This window comes from Protomyctophum parallelum (genome assembly GCF_964188405.1).
Source record: "Protomyctophum parallelum genome assembly, chromosome: 6".
NCBI classification, from domain to species: Eukaryota; Metazoa; Chordata; class Actinopteri; order Myctophiformes; family Myctophidae; genus Protomyctophum; species Protomyctophum parallelum.
In genome coordinates, this window is record NC_139701.1 from 2,123,732 (window position 1) to 2,144,900 (window position 21,169).

The 21,169-nt window shown below is 47.7% G+C and overlaps 1 protein-coding gene across 1 annotated transcript in view; it reads right to left on the reverse strand.

The window, feature by feature from the left end:
- Positions 1–7,691: 7,691 nt before the first annotated feature.
- The window catches only part of LOC310860857 (uncharacterized protein), a gene marked incomplete at its 3' end in the record, with an annotated part of 84,185 nt that continues 70,707 nt past the window's right edge, over positions 7,692–21,169 (reverse strand). Inside the window, exon 11 of the mRNA XM_083768047.1 lies at positions 7,692–7,872. Within this exon, the coding sequence (XP_083624173.1) occupies positions 7,692–7,872 (181 nt within the window). The remainder of the gene's footprint in view (positions 7,873–21,169) is intronic.

Below are 21,169 nucleotides of genomic sequence, written 5' to 3' on the forward strand. Positions count from 1 at the left end.
CTGCAGCCAAATACCCCACTCAACCTGCACTCTAATACCCCACTCAACCTGCACTCTAATACCCCACTCAACCTGCACTCTAATACCCCACTCAACCTGCAGCCAAATACCCCACTCAACCTGCAGCCTAATACCCCACTCAACCTGCAGCCAAATACCCCACTCAACCTGCAGCCTAATACCCCACTCAACCTGCAGCCTAATACCCCACTCAACCTGCAGCCTAATACCCCACTCAACCTGCAGCCTAATACCCCACTCAACCTGCAGCCTAATACCCCACTCAACCTGCAGCCAAATACCCCACTCAACCTGCAGCCTAATACCCCACTCAACCTGCAGCCAAATACCCCACTCAACCTGCACTCTAATACCCCACTCAACCTGCAGCCAAATACCCCACTCAACCTGCACTCTAATACCCCACTCAACCTGCAGCCAAATACCCCACTCAACCTGCACTCTAATACCCCACTCAACCTGCAGCCTAATACCCCACTCAACCTGCACTCTAATACCCCACTCAACCTGCAGCCTAATACCCCACTCAACCTGCACTCTAATACCCCACTCAACCTGCAGCCTAATACCCCACTCAACCTGCACTCTAATACCCCACTCAACCTGCAGCCTAATACCCCATGCACTCAACCCCAGCCAAATACCCCACTCAACCTGTAGTCTAATACCCAACTCACCCAGCTGCAGCCAAATACCCCACTCAACCTCAGCCAAATACCCCACTCAACCTCAGCCAAATACCCCACTCAACCTCAGCCAAATACCCCACTCAACCTCAGCCAAATACCCCACTCAACCACCGCCAAATAAAACCTCAGACAAATACCTAATTAAACGATAGCCAAATACCCCACACAACCCCAGACAAGTGAAACACCCCAGTCAACCTCAGCCAAATACCCTATACCCTGCTACTTTTGATATACTTTTGTGTGATCAAGTAGGACCCTTAATTTACGAAAAACAAACAAACACTAAAAGTTTAAACATGCAGATAGGAGGTGTCTGCCACTGCCAGACAGCGACTGGTATTATAAAACAACGAGGTGTGCGGTGCATACAATAAGCCCGTCTGTGGTTCCAGAGACACGGCTGCTGTGTGATTTGATTTGATGCTCCAGACTGTTTCCTCCTCCCCCAGAAATTGAACTCCCAGCAACCCCATCCAGCAAACGCTCTCCCTGAAGATGTGGTTGGTCTATTATGGTGTAGTACTTGAACTGAATTTATAACTACAGCTAGAACGTCACTATATACCTCAGGAATCTTAATATGCTACACGTTCCATTACCTCCACTTAACCCTATAGGCGAGAATACACCCCGCGCTGCACCTTAGTTTGAAATCTTCACATTTGCACATTTTCTTTTTCCTTTGTTTTACGTTGACATTTTGCTATATATTTGAATATATATATATATTTTTTAAAGGAAACATTTTTAATCCCTGGCACACAATATGTTTTTAAGATGGGGTTCCATCTTCATTCTGAATGGGCACCCATTTTGGTGTCAGCATCATGTTATGCTTTACCTATTGAAAAATAGCAGATCTACAAGCTCATAGCGCGCCACCGAGTGGCGCGCTACGAGCTTGTAGGTCTGCTATTTTTGAAAAATCGAAGAACGACTGAATTTTTTTAGAATCTGATCTCAGGTCAGAATGGGTTAATCAGACCAATGTGTGTCCAGTGGAAACCTCGTATGAATCTGATCTCAGGTCAGAATGGGTTAAGATACCCCTGCTTTTGGAGCATGTACAAGCTGAACACCCCAAAACCATATTGCGCTGCATGGCTACACGGCTCCTTCAGGAAGCGTCTCTTCGTCTCTGAGAATTATGCTAAGTGTTTCACAAAACATCCGTCTAAAAATAGGTGCTGCGAGCGAGCAGTGCTGCCGATTATCTCCCACTGTGTACGAGGGGCTGGTGAGACCACTCAGCACTGTCTCACTGTGGGTGTGACAGGCCTCCTGTTCAATAGCTGCATGCCACAGTGTTCCCTGCTATTCTATACATTAGGGCACTGTTTAGGTCCTATAACCCAATTCGTTTTGTGGGTTGCGGAGCGATCTTTTGGGGGGGGGGTCGTGACTCTCGAGTGAAAATCCCCTTATTCATTCATTATAAAGAAATTCTAAAGGAATTTCATGAATAAAATTAAAACAAACAAAATTAATTCTATAAATTCAACAAATGTTTAATGTTTAAGCGGAAGCGAAAATAGACAATTTGCTGTTTTCACTATTTGGGAGACATTTCTCTTATGGGTCACAGACTGGGAACCCCTGCTCTGCAGGGAACTTACAGGGGAAAAGCAGTAACTTAATACATGTTTCCAAGTACCGCATGCAAATATTGTACATTTTTACTCTGCTGCAATTATTTGAAAACTGTAGGTATAGCCTACTACTTTGTACATTTTGATTATTAATACAATACAGACGGTGTGCTGTGTATTCTTCTGAGTACATTGAGCCCTACCTACGCACCCGCCTCATTAGCATATACTGTAGGTGTGCATAAGACTTTGTTGACGATTATTAATACAAAACATACATGATTACCCACTTCAACCCTGTATATAACATTTAAATACAGGGTTGAAGTGGGTAAAGTAGCCTAATTTATATTATGAATTAGGCTACATTGGCTATTTGACAATATCTGATCTATAACAAGCTCACAATGCATTGCTTTGCGACATGTTGTGAGCTTTTAGATCGGCTATTTTCAAATGATTTTTTAAGAATTTATGCATTTGAAAACCTGTGAAATGGGACAATAGACAATACACAATAGACAATACACCCCCATGGGAACAAAGTGGTTTCAACTGCAGCAGCATACCATCTGACATTGCCACCCTTGGAAAAGTTGTATTATGGAAAGAAATTAAAATAATACTCCTGCTACATTTTCAATTTGCTCACACATATTCTCACACTTTCCACCTGATCTGATCTCCACGATTACAGAAGCAATTTGTACTGCAGCACTTCTAAGTACTCAAAGTCGCTTTGCAAAAAGAACGTGGGTTTTGAGTGTGGTTTTAAACATGGTGGAGGCAGCTTTGACGTGACTGGGAGCTGGGAGTGAGTTCCATTGGGAGGGGGTGGCCACTGAGAAGGCCCTGTCACCACCAGACAGTGGCCTTGTGGTTAGACTTGTGTCCACCCTGAAACTGGGAGGTCGGGGTCGATCCCCGGCCGGGTCATACCAAAGACTGTAAAAATAGGACCCTGCTTAATTGGCACTCAGTATCAATGGGGTGGATTGGGGGTAAAATCAACTAATGATTCCCGAGCATGGCGCACGCTGGGGCTCACCGCTCCAAGAGATGGGTCAAATGCAGAGTTATACAAATTTCACTGTGGTAACGTGTGTGACTGATGTCCCGCGCCACAGACGAACCGGTGGCTCGCATTTTTGGGGGTCCCCACTAGCCCAAAAGGTTGAGAACCCCTACTTTAGCAGACAGTTTGAGGCGTCCGACGGTTTTGTCCGAAGTGCTTTTTAATACTTTTCATTGGTTCAATATTTGTTTAACCAACACACAGATGCAAAGGGTGTTCAACAGCATCCATGAAAATAAAAAGAACAAAAGGAAAAAAACACCTCAATGGAGTTAGGTGGTTTCCTCCCCGACACCGTGCACGTGCACATGCACAATGCTAGAGGCGGCTAAATGCCTAATATGTCATGATTATATACAAGTGTTTTTTTACATGGGTAATTAGACATACAATGAATGTGATTGCTCACTCTATAGCGCCGATCCTCCGTTTATTCACCAGAAACACAGACATTGAACAGAACAGTGCCATGTAATCACTACTCATACTTAACGATCACTACGATGTAATATATTACCCTTGTGTTCTCTCTCTACTGCTGAAACACACAGAGTTCACTTTTCATGCTTATTGACCCATCTAATAAAAGTTAAAACACATACGCAGTACGCACGCACTGCACAAACACATACACGAGCACACAGAAACACGCACCACGTGCACCGACAGTCACGCACGTGCACGCGCACAGCCGCACACACACACACACACACACACACACACACACACACACACACACACACACACACACACACACACACACACACACACACAAAAGAGATAGGCAGCTAAGTGTAATCACGTATTATGAAGATACAAAAGGATATATGAAGAGGGTCAGCTGGCAGCAACACACTGTGACTATAAAGGAGAACCAGACACCAGGAATACTGACTCTACGCACTTGGACTACCGGTATATAGTAGTATAGTTTCTGTTGGGCAGAAACCTCCTATCCCCATATTGTAAATGTTTTTTCGTAAAATAACGCCCTACTTCATACTACAGCTGATGATAGGTTCAAATAACTAAAGTCACACAAAAGCACCTAAAGTAGCAGATCGACAAACTCGAAACGTGACGCGTTATGATGTTTCCACTCGCCATAATATTATGATTACACGATGTGTAAATACAATAAGTAGGTCTTGTCATGTAAATGTATAACAGCATATAGGAATAATACGGTCGAGACGGTTTTAGCGTTGTCACTGCGGTGTGATACGTCTTGTTGACCCACGTTGACCCACGTTAACCCTAGTGATTCAACGCATGGAATTCAATGGCCCAAACCACACCAAAGGGTCAAGACGGTTTTAGCGTTAACTCCTTGCAACCGTTTGGACCCAAGGAGTTGCATGGTGACCCTTTGGTGTGGTTAGGCCCAAAACGAAAGAATATTTTGTTATCGTTGGTTACGATTTTGTCCACAATTCAATGCTGTTGGCAAATGTTGATCAAAATAACAATTATTCTACATTCTCTAATATTGTGTAGACTTTGTAAATGAATTAAGTACTGCAGATGTTTAACAATAATGTAACTCTTGAGAGTGTAAAATCACCCGTACGGGTCCATATGGTTTCGTTTTACGCTCTCAAGAGTTAAAGATCTAATGAGGGTCCATTTGGTTACCACCTCTCCATCAGTTAGCTGGGGACCACCTGGAACCCCCTCAAGGACCACTGGTGGTGGCCTGGGCCGTGGCTCAGCGGTCCAGGCACCTTGGCCGGTAGCCCAAGTCTGGAAGTGTGCCGCGGGTTCGACTCCCGATCCCGACGGTCACTCCCCCATCTCTCTCCCCATCTCCTGTCAGCCTACTGTCTGTCCCACTATAAAATATATCCCTATAGAAATAAAATAAAGGCGAAAGCCGGGGGAAAAAAGGACCACTGGTTGAAAACCACTGATAAAGGACATAGGCTAGTTACAGTATAGGACAGTATATAAAACCACTGATAAAGGACATAGGCTAGTTACAGTATAGGACAGTATATAAAACAGAATAGGCCATATAGGGAGGTTACACAGTAGGACAGAAAAACAAGGAAAAGCAATAATAGGTCTCCTTTAAGGCTTTGTTTACGGCAGAGTAAACAGTTCACTGGAGTTTGTTTCAGATCGATGATATACCAGACAGACCTCGTGAGCCATGCCTGAGGCTATTTAAGATGAGATAAGATAAGTCTGTATTGATCCCCAGGGGGGGGAATTCAAAGTGTCACAGGCAGCAGTGAATAAAGCATGGAACACAGTGGAGGCGCAGGCCCTGGGAACACTACTGTATGGTGTCAAGAACCATTTAGGCCCATTTAGGCCTGACGTCGAAATGAATAAAAAGGTCTTGTGCCACATTTTCATGATTTTTCAAAAATAAATAAAAAAGAAAGAAAATCAAGCTCGCAGCGCGCGCTATGAGCTTGTAGATCTGCTATTTTTCAATAGCTAAAGTATAACATAATGCTTAGTTAAAACCCCGTCCAGAATTGGTTAAAATATATGATACGAAAAAGGCAGAGAAAATAAATGAGATGCAAGATGGAGAGATAGAGATGTACAGTAGGCTACTGGTATAGAGTCAATGAACCAAACCAAGATGGAGAGATAGAGATGTACAGTAGGCTACTGGTATAGAGTCAATGAACCAAACCAAGATAAATATGAATTACAAATAAATAGAAATAAAGCGAAAGAGTGAACATAATAGAAGGTATATATTATGCGCAGGCATAAAGTGAGTGTCACATCGAGTGAGTTTAAAGTTGTTTGATGCAATCAGATAGCCTATAGGACTTTTCTGTTTGGATGTATGGGCTGTCAAGGCCATTAAGTCATTCTGACCTGAGATCAGATTCACACGAGGTTTCCGCCGGACACACACTGGTCTGATGAACCCATTCTGACCTGAGATCAGATTCTAAAAATGTCAGTCGCTCTTCGATTTTTCAAAATTAGCAGACCTACAAGCTCGTATCGCGCCACTCGGTGGCGCGATATGAGCTTGTAGATCTGCTATTTTTCAATAGCTAAAGCATAACATGATGCTGACACCAAAATGGGTGCCCGTTCAGAATGGGTTAAGTCGTTTTTCGCCACTCGATCAGTAGACAGGTGGGATGATGAAATACCCTCTTTACCAGCCTTGAAACCATACAGGTTTCACAGGTTGTGAGCTTGTAGATCAGCTATTTTTCTCAGAATGTTTGTTCAATGAGGTTAACCCGTTAAAACCACAAAGGCATCTGCAGGTGTCATTTTAGTTTTCGGCGTTGGCTATTCAAAAATAGCCGAGCTTTTAATAACCTTGAATTATTTTTAACACAAAATTTCTTCTGGGGGTATAACGTAACGGCATGGCACAAAACATTTTCAAATGGGGGTTAGTGGGCAGAATACATACCGTATGATTTTGAGGGTCGCTTGAAAAAACGAAACGTTTGAGACCAAATTGATTCATAAGGCCGTGTAGAATCGGCCTCAGGTCTTCATGGGCTAAAGACGTGCGCAGAACATTGTTAAATAAAGATTGCCATTTTGACGCCGAAAGTGTGAGAGCGTGGAACAGTGAATGAAACCCCGCTACACTCCAATGCTGCATCCCAGGCTTTGATGTGCACACACACACACACACACACACACACACACACACACACACACACACACATGGCATGCATCCCTAGACACACACACACACACACACACACACACACACACACACACACACACACACACACACACACACACACACACACACACACACACACACACACACACAGCTATAATGCATTTGCTAAGATAAAGTGAGCACAGTGTATACAGTATGACCCATTTAGCAGAGGCAGAGCTTTGCTTTCATAACAGCGTGCATGCGTGTGTGTGTGTGTGTGAGTGTGTGTGTGTGAGTGTGTGCACGTGCGTGCATGCGTGCGAGTGTGAGTGTGAGTGTGAGTGTGAGTGTGAGTGTGAGTGTGAGTGTGAGTGTGTGTGTGTGTGTGTGTGTGTGTGTGTGTGTGTATGCTTGCGCGAATGCGTGCGCTTCATATGAATACTTAATAATCAGTATCACACACTGGGTTGACGCAGCGGGACAGGCTTTTAAATCTTAAAAAAGGAAATGCTGGCGCTGGAAGAAGGAAGAAGAACTGAGTGTGGCTGCGTGCGTGCGTGCGTGCGTGCGTGCGTGCGTGCGTGCGTGCGTGTATAATAGCATTAAGATGTATTGTGACCGTGACCGCCACCAGCTAGCATCACGATTCGCAAAGAGACACACAAAGAGAGGAGGCACCTTTCACGCTTTCTCGGGTCTTATACGTGTCAAAATACTGTGTAAGTAACGGTGACCGACCGGAGACGTCCCATCGCACGGGGCCGGCCCGGAGACGTCCCATCGCATGGGGCCGGCCCGGGGTCGTCCCATCGCATGGGGCCGGCCCGGGGTCGTGTCACGCTGGGTGTGACAGTTATTTTAGTGCTGAGCAGCACGCCCTGACTGCACCTTTCAACAGAGCAGAACACCACGATGAACATCCATTTACACACTCAAAACAAGCGTTACGTACTATTCTAATTGTGGTGGGGGAACAAAAAACTGAAGTGTTTGGTATGCGACCGTGGGACATTTTTGGGTTTCACGGATGTTTGTTAAGACTTTTGGGACAAAGATTGAAAGCGGCGACAATCCCGGTGAAACCGCGACGGCTTGTCACCGTACATCATTTTGTGTTCCTGAAGCGTGGCGACGAGTATGGCAGCCCAGCAGAAACGTACCCCCCCCCTCCTCCTCCTCCTCCTCCTCCTCTTCCTCCTCTTCCTCCTCTTCCTCCTGCAGCATTTAATAATCATTGTTTCACGGTCGCGTTGGAGGAAGGAGGCGGAGATCACGTTTCGTGTCGAGATAGCACGGCGCCTCGCTTATAGTTTGGGCGGACGGGGGGGTAAAAAATGGCGCGAGACGAAAGGGAACGGGACACGTGGTCGCCTCCGAGCCATCCGAGGGAGGGTGTCTCTGCTGTGAAGCGGAATTAAGTGGAGAGGGGTGTGTGTGAGTGGGTGCAGAGAATGGGGGGTGGGTGAAGAACTACTGTGGGGGGGGGGGCAGGTGCCACAAAAATCAGGGAGTGGTCGTGTGACCCTTGCGGCGCATCGTGGCAGCAACCAAGAGAATGCGAAAAATGAAGGGGAAAAAAAGGCTTTGTGGAGCATTGATTCTAATGCCATGGCCCGAGCATAGAGGGGTGGGGGTGGATGGCTGGCTGGGTGCATGGGTGTGTGTGTGTGGGTGGAGGAAGGACGCGCACGCTCCGTCCGGATTACGCACGCTCTATTTCCCTCCTATACAGTACCCTGAGTTCTCCTCGCTCGCCTCTCACTCCGGAGGAAAGCCAGACAGAAAGAGATAGAGAGAGAAAGGACGAGAATGAATAGGCTGAGAGAGAGAGAGAACGAAATGAGACGAAAGAAAGTGGCAGATATAGAGAAAAACGAGAAGAAAGAGGATAGGATAAAAACATGAGACGACAGAGCCAGATATATAGAGACAGAATGAATGAAACAACCAGAGAGACGACGGACAATGTCAGACATGCTCTCTCTCTCTCTCTCTCTTTCATGTGTCGTTGACCTGATCAGAGATCAAATAAATCCCAAAACACAAAGAGAACGGGGAGCGAGGACAACGTGAGTATATATACTGTGTGTAAAAAGAAGAAATCAAATTATTATCTAATATGCACACTAGGGGTTAATATAACTAATCGATGCAATCGATTGTATTTATAAAACTCCTTAATTTAAAAAAATAATCCGTTAATAATCAGCAATTATGTTTGGCATGTCATTAAAACGTGGGACATTTTGGGGGGGAAATAATTCCAATAATTAAGGATTAGTCTGATTGATCCCCCCAGCTCCGCACACACACGCGCACACACGCACACGCACACGCACACACACACACACACACACACACACACACACACACACACACACACACACACACACACACACACACACACACACACACACACACACACACACACACACACACACACACACACACACTACAGTAGAGACCCCGGCACCTCATGTTCTTTGCTTTCATCTCTTCCTCCGTCTTCTAAATAATGAATTAGCTCCACTGCTCAACTCCTTAGCAGTTGAAAAGGCAACATGCGGTCAACGTCTTCCTCCACAGCTGTACGTACTGTGTGTGTGTGTGTGTGTGTGTGTGTGTGTGTGTGTGTGTGTGTGTGTGTGTGTGTGTGTGTGTGTGTGTGTGTGTGTGTGTGTGTGTGTATGCAGGAGACACTGATGAAAAGCCAGGGATTAAAGGAAGACAAGACACATGCATTCATTATTAGAGTTCAAGTGTGAAAGGTGTTATTCAGGCCATGCTTGTATAATTAAAGGAGAATTCCATACTAAAAGGCTTTCTTATACCTTTCTTTGTAGTTGTTACGTCCCCATCAAAGAGGTCCAGGTGTTATTTTGTGCAAAAGCTCCTTATTGGCTATTTCCCCTACCATAAGCCCTCAATGAATTGCATTGAATTGAATGGGGCTATGGGGTGTTATGCTAATTCGCTTATTTCCATCGAAATAAGTAGTAAAGTGTGCCGCTTGGGTTATTATTTACATTATGAAGAGAGGATATATACAAAAAATATATAATTTTGAGCGATGGAAATAAGCGAATTAGCACAACACCCCATAGCCCCATTCAATTCCCATTCAATTCAATGCAATTCATTGAGGGCTTATGGTAGGGGAAATAGCCAATATAGTTGTTTGGAACTATAGCCCATATACAGTAGCACCCCGCTTTGCGGCGAGATCAAAGCGCATCGCCACTCTCTTACATTACATTACATGTACATTACTCTGAAAGTAACTAAGTACATTTACTCAAGTACTGTACATGAGTACAATTTTGAGGTATTTGTACTTTACTTGAGTATTATGTCCAATTTCCAATACTTCTACATCCACTACATCTCAGCCAAAATGTTTACTTTTTACTCCACTACAATAATTTTTAAACTTTAGTTACTAACTTACTAGTTACTAGATTTTAATTTTGATTAGAAAACATTATACAGTATAACCACTACCCATTCTGACCGGGCACCCATTTTGGTGTCAGCATCATGTTATGCTTTAGCTATTGAAAAATAGCAGACCTACAAGCTCATATCGCGCCACCGAGTGGCGCGATATGAGCTTGTAGGTCTGCTATTTTTGAAAAATCGAAGAACGACTGACATTTTTTTAGAATCTGATCTCAGGTCAGAATGGGTTAATCAGACCAGTGTGTGTCCAGTGGAAACCTCGTATGAATCTGATCTCAGGTCAGAATGGAATAAAACACTAGCATGACTGAAGTAAAATCAGACAGAAGTAGCATGTGCTTAAATTCATATTTAGAAAATGTTCCAGATGTCAAACATTTCTGAGATGATGGAATGGTGATGGATGATGATGTCATGGAAGGGAAGCTTCATGGACAAAGATAATAAAAACAAACGGTCAAAATGACCTCTCAGTCATGCTAGTGTTAACCAGTGACCACTTCAGCCCTATATACATTTCGTCCATTTGAAAATAGCCGATCTACAAGCTCACAATGCGTCGCGATGTGGCGCATTGTGAGCTTGTAGATCGGCTATTTAAAAAGAGTTGTGTGAAATGGGACATTCTATAATTTGAGAGCTTTTACTTTTAGTACTTTTAGTACATTTTGGTGCCGATACTTTTGAACTTTTACTTGAGTACATTTTTTAATACGGAACTTACTTGTAACGGAGTACATCTATAGTGCAGTATTGATACTTTTACTTAAGTAAAACATTTGAGAACTTTTTCCACCACTGAAGAATACCAGAACCTCGCAAAACGCACACGCAGGCACAAATAACCCAGCGACCTCAGAGCTAAACCTAACCTCAGTAAACTATGCCTATAAACCTAACCTTATTCCTAACCTTAACCTCAGTAAAACAATGCCATACTGGTCGTTTTAACCAGTTAAAACAAGGGGCCATATAAATGATGAAATCAATCACTTGTAGGCCTACTAAATGCTTAGCTAGCTTAGCTTAGCTTTCGCCCCCGGGGAGCGCTCGAGACACCGCAGTGACGTAGGCCAGTGGTTTCCAAACTTTTTCATGTCAAGGACTCCCAAATTGACACTAATTATCCCATGGACCCCCATTTGAAAAGACATGCCAGGGACCCCCCATAAGAGAAGATTTGTAAGGCTCTAGCAGTGATTCTCAACCAGTTTAATTTCAAGGACCCCCCCAGTTTTACATGCATTTAGGCTACGGACCCCCATTTAATGGCATTTCTATCTCTGGGACCCCAATTTATATTGTAAAATCAATGTTAATTTAACTCTGAGAGTGTACAAATGGAACAAACCATTATTTTGGTTCCATTTGTACACTCTCAGAGTTACAGACCCATAAGGGCGCATTTGGTTACAAACTAACATTTAGCTGGGGACCCCCTGGAACTTCCTCAAGGACCCCTGGGGGTACCCGGACCCCACTTTGGGAACCACTGACTATAGCATTAGCTATAGGGCAATACTCACACTGAACAACCCCAACTTCTGAGTAGCCTCGGTCCCAGCCATACTCATCTGAGTAGCCTCGGTCCCAGCCATACTCATCTGAGTAGCCTCGGTCCCAGCCATACTCATCTGAGTAGCCTCGGTCCCAGCCATACTCATCTGAGTAGCCTCGGTCCCAGCCATACTCATCTGAGTAGCCTCGGTCCCAGCCATACTCATCTGAGTAGCCTCGGTCCCAGCCATACTCATCTGAGTATAGCCTCGGTCCCAGCCATACTCATCTGAGTATAGCCTCGGTCCCAGCCATACTCATCTATAAGTAGCCTCGGTCCCAGCCATACTCATCTGAGTATCCTCGGTCCCAGCCATACTCATCTGAGTAGCCTCGGTCCCAGCCATACTCATCTGAGTAGCCTCGGTCCCAGCCATACTCATCTGAGTAGCCTCGGTCCCAGCCATACTCATCTGAGTAGCCTCGGTCCCAGCCATACTCATCTGAGTAGCCTCGGTCCCAGCCATACTCATCTGAGTAGCCTCGGTCCCAGCCATACTCATCTGAGTATAGCCTCGGTCCCAGCCATACTCATCTGAGTATAGCCTCGGTCCCAGCCATACTCATCTATAAGTAGCCTCGGTCCCAGCCATACTCATCTGAGTATCCTCGGTCCCAGCCATACTCATCTGAGTATCCTCGGTCCCAGCCATACTCATCTGAGTAGCCTCGGTCCCAGCCATACTCATCTGAGTAGCCTCGGTCCCAGCCATACTCATCTGAGTAGCCTCGGTCCACCCATACTCATCTGAGTAGCCTCGGTCCCAGCCATACTCATCTGAGTAGCCTCAGTAACCAGCCATACTCATCTATAAGTAGCCTCGGTCCCAGCCATACTCATCTGAGTAGCCTCGGTCCCAGCCATACTCATCTGAGTAGCCTCAGTCCCAGCCATACTCATCTGAGTAGCCTCGGTCCCAGCCATACTCATCTGAGTATAGCCTCGGTCCCAGCCATACTCATCTGAGTATAGCCTCAGTCCCAGCCATACTCATCTGAGTAGCCTCGGTCCCAGCCATACTCATCTGAGTAGCCTCGGTCCCAGCCATACTCATCTGAGTAGCCTCGGTCCCAGCCATACTCATCTGAGTAGCCTCGGTCCCAGCCATACTCATCTGAGTAGCCTCGGTCCCAGCCATACTCATCTGAGTAGCCTCGGTCCCAGCCATACTCATCTGAGTATAGCCTCAGTCCCAGCCATACTCATCTGAGTAGCCTCGGTCCCAGCCATACTCATCTGAGTATAGCCTCAGTCCCAGCCATACTCATCTGAGTAGCCTCGGTCCACCCATACTCATCTGAGTATCCTCAGTCCCAGCCATACTCATCTGAGTATCCTCAGTCCCAGCCATACTCATCTGAGTAGCCTCTGTCCCAGCCATACTCATCTGAGTAGCCTCGGTCCACCCATACTCATCTGAGTAGCCTCGGTCCCAGCCATACTCATCTGAGTAGCCTCGGTCCCACCCATACTCATCTGAGTAGCCTCTGTCCCAGCCATACTCATCTGAGTAGCCTCGGTCCACCCATACTCATCTGAGTAGCCTCGGTCCCAGCCATACTCATCTGAGTAGCCTCGGTCCACCCATACTCATCTGAGTAGCCTCGGTCCACCCATACTCATCTGAGTAGCCTCGGTCCACCCATACTCATCTGAGTAGCCTCAGTCCACCCATACTCATCTGAGTAGCCTCGGTCCACCCATACTCATCTGAGTAGCCTCGGTCCACCCATACTCATCTGAGTAGCCTCGGTCCCAGCCATACTCATCTGAGTAGCCTCGGTCCCAGCCATACTCATCTGAGTAGCCTCGGTCCACCCATACTCATCTGAGTAGCCTCGGTCCACCCATACTCATCTGAGTAGCCTCGGCCCCAGCCATACTCATCTGAGTAGCCTCGGTCCCAGCCATACTCATCTGAGTAGCCTTGGTCCCAGCCATACTCATCTGAGTAGCCTCGGTCCACCCATACTCATCTGAGTAGCCTCGGTCCCAGCCATACTCATCTGAGTAGCCTCGGTCCCACCCATACTCATCTGAGTAGCCTCGGTCCCAGCCATACTCATCTGAGTAGCCTCGGTCCACCCATACTCATCTGAGTAGCCTCGGTCCACCCATACTCATCTGAGTAGCCTCGGTCCCAGCCATACTCATCTATAAGTAGCCTCGGTCCCAGCCATACTCATCTGAGTAGCCTCGGTCCCAGCCATACTCATCTGAGTAGCCTCGGTCCCACCCATACTCATCTGAGTATAGCCTCGGTCCCAGCCATACTCATCTGAGTAGCCTCGGTCCACCCATACTCATCTGAGTAGCCTCGGTCCCAGCCATACTCATCTGAGTATCCTCAGTCCCAGCCATACTCATCTGAGTAGCCTCGGTCCACCCATACTCATCTGAGTAGCCTCGGTCCACCCATACTCATCTGAGTAGCCTCGGTCCCAGCCATACTCATCTATAAGTAGCCTCGGTCCCAGCCATACTCATCTGAGTAGCCTCGGTCCCAGCCATACTCATCTGAGTAGCCTCGGTCCCACCCATACTCATCTGAGTATAGCCTCGGTCCCAGCCATACTCATCTGAGTAGCCTCGGTCCACCCATACTCATCTGAGTAGCCTCGGTCCCAGCCATACTCATCTGAGTAGCCTCGGTCCACCCATACTCATCTGAGTAGCCTCGGTCCACCCATACTCATCTGAGTAGCCTCGGTCCACCCATACTCATCTGAGTAGCCTCAGTCCACCCATACTCATCTGAGTAGCCTCGGTCCACCCATACTCATCTGAGTAGCCTCGGTCCCAGCCATACTCATCTGAGTAGCCTCGGTCCACCCATACTCATCTGAGTAGCCTCGGTCCACCCATACTCATCTGAGTAGCCTCGGTCCCAGCCATACTCATCTGAGTAGCCTCGGTCCCAGCCATACTCATCTGAGTAGCCTCGGTCCCAGCCATACTCATCTGAGTAGCCTCGGTCCACCCATACTCATCTGAGTAGCCTCGGTCCACCCATACTCATCTGAGTAGCCTCGGCCCCAGCCATACTCATCTGAGTAGCCTCGGTCCCAGCCATACTCATCTGAGTAGCCTTGGTCCCAGCCATACTCATCTGAGTAGCCTCGGTCCACCCATACTCATCTGAGTAGCCTCGGTCCCAGCCATACTCATCTGAGTAGCCTCGGTCCCACCCATACTCATCTGAGTAGCCTCGGTCCCAGCCATACTCATCTGAGTAGCCTCGGTCCACCCATACTCATCTGAGTAGCCTCGGTCCACCCATACTCATCTGAGTAGCCTCGGTCCCAGCCATACTCATCTATAAGTAGCCTCGGTCCCAGCCATACTCATCTGAGTAGCCTCGGTCCCAGCCATACTCATCTGAGTAGCCTCGGTCCCAGCCATACTCATCTGAGTAGCCTCGGTCCCAGCCATACTCATCTGAGTAGCCTCGGTCCCACCCATACTCATCTGAGTAGCCTCGGTCCCACCCATACTCATCTGAGTATAGCCTCGGTCCCAGCCATACTCATCTGAGTAGCCTCGGTCCACCCATACTCATCTGAGTAGCCTCGGTCCCAGCCATACTCATCTGAGTATCCTCAGTCCCAGCCATACTCATCTGCGAAGAGAAAAGCCTGGTCACAATAAAGGTAGAGAGTGCATAGCCGGAAAAGTCGGGCCCGAAACATCCGTCAGATGTATTTCCCCCGGATGCGATATTTTTCCGAACAATCACAACACCTCATGTGTTTCATACACAGAGAATATAAACTGATTTGTAAAGCCGTCCAGGTCATTTCCTTGAGCGGTATACTTCCGCCGACATCCTGCTACTTCTCCCAAATTCCGGTCAGTGCGGTCACTCAGCACACCCGGGGCCGCAGCGCACAAGATTTTCGAACGTCAACGCACCCGATGCATTCGCTCAGAGTAAACGACAACGCACCCAATGCATTCGCTCAGAGTAAACGACAACGCACCCAATGCATTCGCTCAGAGTAAACGTCAACGCACCCGATGCATTCGCTCAGAGTAAACGACAACGCACCCAATGCATTCGCTCAGTGTAAATTCAACGCACCCAATGCATTCGCTCAGTGTAAATTCAACGCACCCAATGCATTCGCTCAGCGTAAATCCCCTAACGCACGCACCATATAAATACCATCACTTATCAGCCACTGTGAGCAGTGTGGTGGTGTTTACCTGCAGAAACACATTGCACTCACGCTCATGCTGTGTTTAGCCGTTTTCAATGGTTGTTTTGGTTGCCCACAAAACATCCCCGTCTGGCAAAACAAACACCAAAACAGCACAGCCAGAGGGTAGTGTGCTTCTGCAGGTAAACAGCACAACACACACTATTCCAGTGGCTGGTGATGACTGCTGGTAGCCTAGAGTGAAATGAAAAATAAAATAAATAAAAACAAACAAACAGAAGGCCTCTGCATAGACTCCATATATGCCTGACAAATAACTCCATCCATATGGGCATAAAAGGGACACAGACATAATATCTGGGTGGGGCATCCATTTCCAACTTGCATCGTTCCAAGTAGGCCAGTGCCCAACGGAGACAGCTCTAGTTCTATAGTCAATGTCGCCTCAAACATCACCACTCAACTCCATTGAATGGGTTGAGTTGTATAAATATCTTTGGATTTGGTTGGACAACAAGTTAAACTTCAAACACCACATTGAAAAAGCTTAAGTTCACGCTGAGTTTCTTCTACAGAATGAAGTCCTGCTTTTCCATTGCTTCTGGCAAAACGTTGGTTACAGGCCTCTTCCTGTCGCAGCTCCATTATGGCCATACTGTCTATACCGTTTTGCTAGTTCCTCAACTCTGAGAGAACTTCAGCCCTTGTTTCTGCTGCATTGTATTGAGGTTCATAACCAACTCCCCCTAGAGGACTCATCACTGTAATCACTACACTAGTGGGTTGGTACTCCTTAACGTCTCGCAGGTTGCTACTGTACATTGGTATATTCTCACTTATAAGGCCATTCTTGGTATAATCTCCCACTCTATATTTGTTCTAAATTTGAACTTGTCCAAAACACTCAACCTCAGATCAATTGCTTGGATGTCGTGTTGTCCCCCCCCCCCCCCCCCCCAACTAAATCTGAGGCTGGGGGAAAAAAGCCTTGCTTTTTTTGGACCCTGGTCTTGGAATGACGTACACAGACCAGACTCAAAGTGGACCCTGGTCTTGGAATGACGTACACAGACCAGACTCAAAGTGGACCCTGGTCTTGGAATGACGTACACAGACCAGACTCAAACTGGACCCTGGTCTTGGAATGACGTACACAGACCAGACTCAAACTGGACCCTGGTCTTGGAATGACGTACACAGACCAGACTCAAAGTGGACCCTGGTCTTGGAATGACATACACAGACCAGACTCAAAGTGGACCCTGGTCTTGGAATGACGTACACAGACCAGACTCAAAGTGGACCCTGGTCTTGGAATGACGTACACAGACCAGACTCAAAGTGGACCCTGGTCTTGGAATGACGTACACAGACCAGACTCAAAGTGGCTCCTGTGAGCTTTACAATAATTGCCATGAGCACACTCCCCAAACATTGAGCACACTCCCCAAACATTGAGCACACTCCCCAAACATTGAGCACACTCCCCAAACATTGAGCACACTCCCCAAACATTGAGCACACTCCCCAAACATTGAGCACACTCCCCAAACATTGAGCACACTCCCCAAACATTGAGCACACTCCCCAAACATTGAGCACACTCCCCAAACATTGAGCACACTCCCCAAACATTGCTCCTGCCTTGACGTATAACAAATGTTGGTTCCTGTTCTGGTTCCCGTTCTCCCTTTGATCTTATTCGGTAGTGGGTACTGTAATTATGAGCGTTGCGTGTTAGCTGTTATTGTCTTGTATTTAAGTACCTTGACAGACTGCAGTACGTGCAAAACTCAGAGTGCTCACCCGCACAAAAAGCTGGCAGCACAACATCCCCCCCACCCTCAAACACCTCCACTGGCTCCACATCCCCCCCACCCTCAAACACCTCCACTGGCTCCACATCCCCCCCACCCTCAAACACCTCCACTGGCTCCACATCACCCCCACCCTCAAACACCTCCACTGGCTCCACATCACCCCCACCCTCAAACACCTCCACTGGCTCCACATCACCCCCACCCTCAAACACCTCCACTGGCTCCACATCCCCCCCACCCTCAAACACCTCCACTGGCTCCACATCCCCCCCACCCTCAAACACCTCCACTGGCTCCACATCCCCCCCACCCTCAAACACCTCCACTGGCTCCCGGTTAAATTCCACATTCACTACAAACTGCTCCTCCTCACCTACAAATCCCTCCATGCCCTTCAGCCCCACAGTACCTGATTGACCTCCTCAAGGACTGACCTGACCTCCTCTCACCTGACTGACTGACCTCCTCAAGGACTACACCCCCCTGAGCGGAACCTGAGGTCTTCAGACATGGAACTCCTCACCATCCTCTGCGATAGAGCCTTCTACGTGGCAGCCCCTGCCCTCTGGAACTCTCTCTAGTGTAGATCCATAGATCCTCTCTAGTGTAGATCCATAGATCCTCTCTAGTGTAGATCCATAGATCCTCTCTAGTGTAGATCCATAGATCCTTCTACATGGCAGCCCCTGCCCTCTGGAACTCTCTCTAGTGTAGATCCATAGATCCTCTCTAGTGTAGATCCATAGATCCTTCTACATGGCAGCCCCTGCCCTCTGGAACTCTCTCTAGTGTAGATCCATAGATCCTCTCTAGTGTAGATCCATAGATCCTTCTACATGGCAGCCCCTGCCCTCTGGAACTCTCTCTAGTGTAGATCCATAGATCCTCTCTAGTGTAGATCCATAGATCCTCTCTAGTGTAGATCCATAGATCCTCTCTAGTGTAGATCCATAGATCCTTCTACGTGGCAGCCCCTGCCCTCTGGAACTCTCTCTAGTGTAGATCCATAGATCCTCTCTAGTGTAGATCCATAGATCCTCTCTAGTGTAGATCCATAGATCCTTCTACATGGCAGCCCCTGCCCTCTGGAACTCTCTCTAGTGTAGATCCATAGATCCTCTCTAGTGTAGATCCATAGATCCTCTCTAGTGTAGATCCATAGATCCTTCTACGTGGCAGCCCCTGCCCTCTGGAACTCTCTCTAGTGTAGATCCATAGATCCTCTCTAGTGTAGATCCATAGATCCTCTCTAGTGTAGATCCATAGATCCTTCTACGTGGCAGCCCCTGCCCTCTGGAACTCTCTCCCCTTGGAGATCCACCAGACTCCCACATTGAACTCTTTCAGGTCTGCACTGAAGAGACATTTGTTCACTTTGGCTTTTGGCAACTAGTTTTGTTTTTAGTTTTTTGTCTTGTTAAGCGTCCTTGGGTTTCTTGAAAGGCGCTATATAAATCCAAGTTATTATTATTATTTATTGTTACTGGCAGAGCTGTGTCACTTATTTTGCCTCTCTTGGCCAGTTCACACTTGTAAAAGAGACTTAAATATATTTGGGGGCACGGTGGCACAGTCGGTAGTGCTGTCGCCACACAGCTTAGAAGGTCCTGGGTTCAGTTCCCGCTGGGGATGCCGTGGGCGCTGGGGGCGTGCCCGCTCCCCCGCGTCATCAGTGCCCATACCTGCTGAGGCGGGGTTGGCGAAAGGGCCTTTCTGTGTGGAGTTTGCATGTTCTCCCCGTGTCAGTGTCTCCTACCCCTATAGGGTAGATACCCTCACAAAAAACATGCAGTAATCCTGGTCTCTAAAACTGCCTCCCCCTGGCCAGCCGGGGCGCCTGATGGAGGGTAAAGGAACTGGTCTCTATACTGCCTCCCCCTGGCCAGCCGGGGCGCCTGATGGAGGGGAAAGGAACTGGTCTCTATACTGCCTCCCCCTGGCCAGCCGGGGCGCCTGATGGAGGGGAAAGGAACTGGTCTCTATACTGCCTCCCCCTGGCCAGCCGGGGCGCCTGATGGAGGGGAAAGGAACTGGTCTCTATACTGCCTCCCCCTGGCCAGCCGGGGCGCCTGATGGAGGGGAAAGGAACTGGTCTCTATACTGCCTCCCCCTGGCCAGCCGGGGCGCCTGATGGAGGGGAAAGGAACTGGTCTCTATACTGCCTCCCCCTGGCCAGCCGGGGCGCCTGATGGAGGGGAAAGGAACTGGTCTCTATACTGCCTCCCCCTGGCCAGCCGGGGCGCCTGATGGAGGGGAAAGGAACTGGTCTCTATACTGCCTCCCCCTGGCCAGCCGGGGCGCCTGATGGAGGGGAAAGGAACTGGTCTCTATACTGCCTCCCCCTGGCCAGCCGGGGCGCCTGATGGAGGGGAAAGGAACTGGTCGGCATAACGTGTCCTCCTGGCCCACAGGTGGAAAGCCAGCGCTCTAGTGTTCATCAACACAGGTTTTTGCAGAAAATTGCAACAATATTTTAAATGAATTGCATGATTTCATTAGCCTTTAAATGTGCAAATCGGCCTACACACACACACACACACACACACACACACACACACACACACACACAGGAAACAATGGCGGCATGTGCAGCAGGGTAACAGAAAAGACCAAAGCACAAGTTGAACATTGACCTCCAAGAGAGAGAGAGGATTCATCCATCCATCCATGATCCATTCATAGCTTTATGTCTCAATAGAGCTGCTCTGTGTGAACCACTGAATGTCAGCGGGCGAGTTTTCTCTCTCTCTTCTTGACACGAACTACGAGGCTTAAAGAAGAAGAAAAAACATCATTGGAACAATTTGTTACTTTACCACCCTTGTGCTGAAAACCATGAACAGTCAGTCAGTCAGTCAGCGTGAGCGTGCAATGCATCATGCGTGCGCTCACACGCTCACACACACACACACACACACACACACACACACACACACACACACACACACACACACACACCAGAGTGCAGCAGGGCCGGGGGTGTGAGAGAGAGAGAGAGAGAGAGAGAGAGAGAGAGAGAGAGCGAGAGAGACACAGAGAAAGAGAGAGAGGAGGCGCCAACTCTCTAGTCCAATAGAACAAAGAGAGCTCTTATCAATTGTGCACACTCCATGATCGTACCGCGGTGTCGCTCGCCGTGGAAGAAGGAAAAAAAGTCCGATCTGCAAAAGCTATATCTGACAGAAGCC